Source organism: Gymnoscopelus microlampas (genome assembly GCF_963454915.1).
Source record: "Gymnoscopelus microlampas genome assembly, chromosome: 7".
Taxonomy (NCBI): Eukaryota; Metazoa; Chordata; class Actinopteri; order Myctophiformes; family Myctophidae; genus Gymnoscopelus; species Gymnoscopelus microlampas.
This window is the reverse complement of record NC_139944.1, coordinates 35,537,491-35,541,602: the sequence shown is the minus strand read 5'-3', so window position 1 is coordinate 35,541,602 and position 4,112 is coordinate 35,537,491. Positions and strand designations below refer to the sequence as shown.

The window sequence follows — 4,112 nt, the reverse complement described above, 5'->3', positions numbered from 1 at the left end:
CCTTTCTCCAGGACATTGATGGTTTGTTGTACAGGCACGGGGCCAGAAGGATGGAAAATCTAATCGAACTTCGTAACAAGACCCCCGTGTGGAATGAGGACTCAGCGTCTCATGTGCTGAATTTCAATGGCAGAGTCACTCAAGCCTCCATCAAGAATTTCCAGATAGTCCATAGTAAAGACTGTGAGTACATTAAATATCAAAAACCAATGGGTTTTAATCTGGCATGACCTGCTACTCTTGGTGATTAAACATAGTATTTTATCAAATCATAAAGAGGTTATGAATGATCATTTATGCACACTATGTATCTATCTATCATTCATTTGTCTGTTTCTGTGTTTTGTCTGTTATGTATGCATGAATATAATCTACTGCTCAAAATAATTAAGGGAACACTTTGATCCCTTAATTCTTTTGAGCAGTTTTTGTTAGCAGTATGTACACAGTTCATGAAAACTCAAAATAATTAAGGGATCAAAGTGTTCCCTACATTTCTTTGAGCAGTATATATAAGTCTGTTGACATTGACTACAATTATCACATCTTTTCTCCCTACAGTGGACTATATTGTGATGCAGTTTGGACGAATAGCTGATGATATTTTCACGCTGGATTACAGCTATCCAATGTGTGCTGTACAGGCCTTTGCTGTTGCACTCTCAAGTTTTGATGGCAAATTAGCCTGCGAATAGCAGAAAATTGTAAGCCTCCAGGGGCTACTCAATCTGCCACCACTGATGTCTGGTGTACATGATATAGTATGCTCACGCCCAAAACAGACCGTCGAGTCTTCTACTCAATACTTCATACCATGGGAGGTAGTGTTGAATGATGGTTCATCATTTGAGACAGACTGTTACTTTAGTTTTTTTGGCTTCACAAATTACATGTCAGCTTGTCAATTCATCTCATTTGGCATGTTGGGCAGAAGAGGACCCTGGTTTTTGCCTTGGTAAAGGGACAGCAATGTCTTGATTTCAAGTCAATTTAAGTGTTTTGAGTGAAACACTGACTGAAAGACTTTCACCACTCCAAAAGACTCCAGCAACTGGAGAATTGAGGACTTTTATGAGTGGATGATGCTAGCCTACACCTCAATAATGAAATGTTATTCTACATGTTGTCTTTATATTGTATTGCGCTTTGTTTAAAATGTGGAATTGGTGGTTATCACTGTTTCATTGTTTTGTTTTGATGTTGTAAAATGTTGATGAAATGTCACTTTCAGAATCACTAGTAGTTTCTTTGAATAAATATTAAAATATCAAGTTATGAATGTAATGTTTCTTTTTTTATTTGTTTGTCTTTCAATGAATGACCTTTAAGCCATTCTAAAATGGGTTGATTTAGCATTTTGGAAATAAAGTCTTGATTTAGGTCTTGCAATATGATTTTGATATTATGAAGTTATTGTATACATTTAATTTAGTTAAAGGTAGGGTACGTGATTTTCTTCTCTCTCTCTCTCTCTCTCTCTCTCTCTCTCTCTCTCTCTCTCTCTCTCTCTCTCTCTCTCTCTCTCTCTCTCTCTCTCTCTCTCTCTCTCTCTCTCTCTCTCTCTCTCTCTCTCTCTCTCTCTCTCCTACTATCCTACTATCCTACTATATCCTACTATAATTCTAGTAGCCTCTGTAGTGGTGGTGAGTACGTGAGTGAAGACACCCGGTTCTCCTCACTGGCTGGACCAATTGCTCTGATTTTGCACACAGCCATTGACCATTACCATCTGAACGCAACTGTGAAGCCCGTTTTTCAATTTCATCAAATCTCAGCTTCTTATTAGCGTTTTTCTGTCAAACACTGTCGCCATGGTTACAGGCCTGCCCAGCTATGGGACGAACTGCCTCCCGGGTTGCCAGATCATGTGCGCATATCCCCCCACGGATGCGCTGCGCCGACGGGTATGGTCTAGTATATATAAATTGTACAGTATGTATGTGTGGGGAGGTGGGGGTGGGGGTGGTCCTTGAGGATTGTTCAGAATAGAATATGCTAGTGGTCCAGAGCTCCAAAAAGGTTGAAAACCAATAGAAATATTTTTCTAATAGTAAGCTGTGATTTGGGACAGTGTCAGCATCAGACAGTTGGCGGAAAATATACACAAGCTTTGTTTCTGTAGTAAGATGGATGCCCACACTGTTTTTCAGTTGGCTCCCTGAAGTATTGAGAAATACTTGCTCTCAGAATGAAAAACCTGTTAGGCCAAGGAACTCAAGAGCAAGCGAGAGGTGTGTATTCTGCCTGAACCTGCTCAGGCAGTTGTCCAAACTCGCAGATTCAGTGAAGCCTAAAGCACTCAAGGTTTCTGGACAGATGTTCAAACTGAGTTATTCCTTCATTGTGGCAAGCATTTAAGAATTATCCAACGCAATCCAATCCACTTTATTTATATAGAACATTTTACAAACACAAGGTTTCCAAAGTGCTGCACAAGAGAAAATACAGAAAACAATCAAGAAAAGTAATACATAATAAATAAAATAAATGAAAAACATAAAAAAAAAGAAATAAAGAAAGTAAAACATCAACTACTAGCAAGGAGACTTGAGGACCACAGTTCAAGCTGGATTAAAAGCCAAAGCATAAAAATGAGACTAAAGGCGGGATGTAAAAGTTTCAACAGTATAGGGGCCAATTTGATATGGGAAGGTATAGGTTCAATAGTATTATAAATATGAGCTTCCAGATAGATATTATGAGCTTCTAATTGTGCTGTTGCTTTGGTAATGATACATAACTGCTTTATTAAAGGTACAGTAATGTTTGTAGTAAGCACATGCCATGTAGCCTGTCTGCATTCTGGTTTACTCTCTGTGCTGATTTTGAAAAGGAAACAGTGGAGTAATCTTGTTGAGCAATATGATACTACCAAAGTTGCAACTATATTACTGGCCAACAGAAGGAGCTATTGCTAGATGAAATATAGGCCTACTGTATGTATGTCTCAGTATAATGAGGGTATAATTTTAACAGCTGAAAGCTTCCCTTTTAAATTGATTATTTAAACGGATTGGTAAACAGTAAAATCATCAGTGTTAATTTATCCATTTGTATCTCTGACAGTGTACAGATGCAATTGGACCCTAGGGGTCGTCTATCTATTTAGTCATTCAGAGTTAAATTGACACTGACACTTTTACAGTGTAAGATCTACTAGTCACTTATTATTCCAAATGAACAAAACATTATTCTGAATCTGGGGTGCAGCCATGGAGACAATTATTGATAAGTGCCACATAAATGCATGGGGAATAGCCTATGTAGGCTATATTGTTGTCTTTTATCCTAATTTCTGAACTACCTGCTGACAAGCAGTGGTGTAATGTAACTAAGAACATTTACTCAAGTACTGTATTTGACTACAATTTTGAGGTATTTTTTTTTACTTTACTGGAGTATTTCCAATTTTCAGTACTTTTACTTCTAGGCTACTCCACTACATCTCAGAGGCAAATATTGTACTTATACTCCACAACAAGTAATTGAAAACTTTAGTAGTTACTTTGTATAGATTTTGATTATTATTCTAGATAATGAGTACTTTCTACTTTTGGTACTTAAAGTATATTTTGATACCAATACTTTTGTGCGACTTACTTGTAACAGAGTAAGCTATTTCTACATTGAAGTATTGACACTTTTACTTGAATAAAACATTTGAGTACTTTTTCCACCACAGCTCATTTCTAAACTACCCGCTGAGAAGCCCTATTCTAGTATTGATGTGATTACTCTTTTGATCAACTTTCCAATCCAGTGTGTGTGTAATGTGTAATCGAATCAGTACAAGTGTTGAGGGGTGGAGAGCAGTGTTGCCAGATTGTGCGAGAGAAATAAGCAACCAGGTCTATGAAAACAAGCCCAAATGAAGGCACATGACTCTAACCCTATACGTTCACTACGACGCGTTGTGCCCCCAAAAAACGCAACCCGTAACTACCAGCAACTTTACAGAAAAACAAGCCCAACGTCGCTTGTAATAAGCGGACATGGCAACACTGTTGGAGAGCCCAGTGAAGTCACTGCCCCCAAGCCTGTTGATTGACGCTCACCCAGTGGCTCCTCCTTAGAGAACTTTTTTCTCCCTTGGTTTTCCAGTGCAGCGCGTT

General features: G+C 38.3%; 1 protein-coding gene across 1 annotated transcript in view; it reads left to right on the top strand.

The window, feature by feature from the left end:
* LOC311048871 (tubby protein homolog) overlaps window positions 1-695 on the top strand; it is a gene marked incomplete at both ends in the record, with an annotated part of 11,476 nt that extends 10,781 nt beyond the window's left edge. Inside the window, 2 exons of the mRNA XM_084062197.1 lie at window positions 12-183; window positions 562-695. Of these exons, the coding sequence (XP_083918323.1) occupies window positions 12-183; window positions 562-695 (306 nt within the window). The remainder of the gene's footprint in view (window positions 1-11; window positions 184-561) is intronic.
* Window positions 696-4,112: the final 3,417 nt, after the last annotated feature.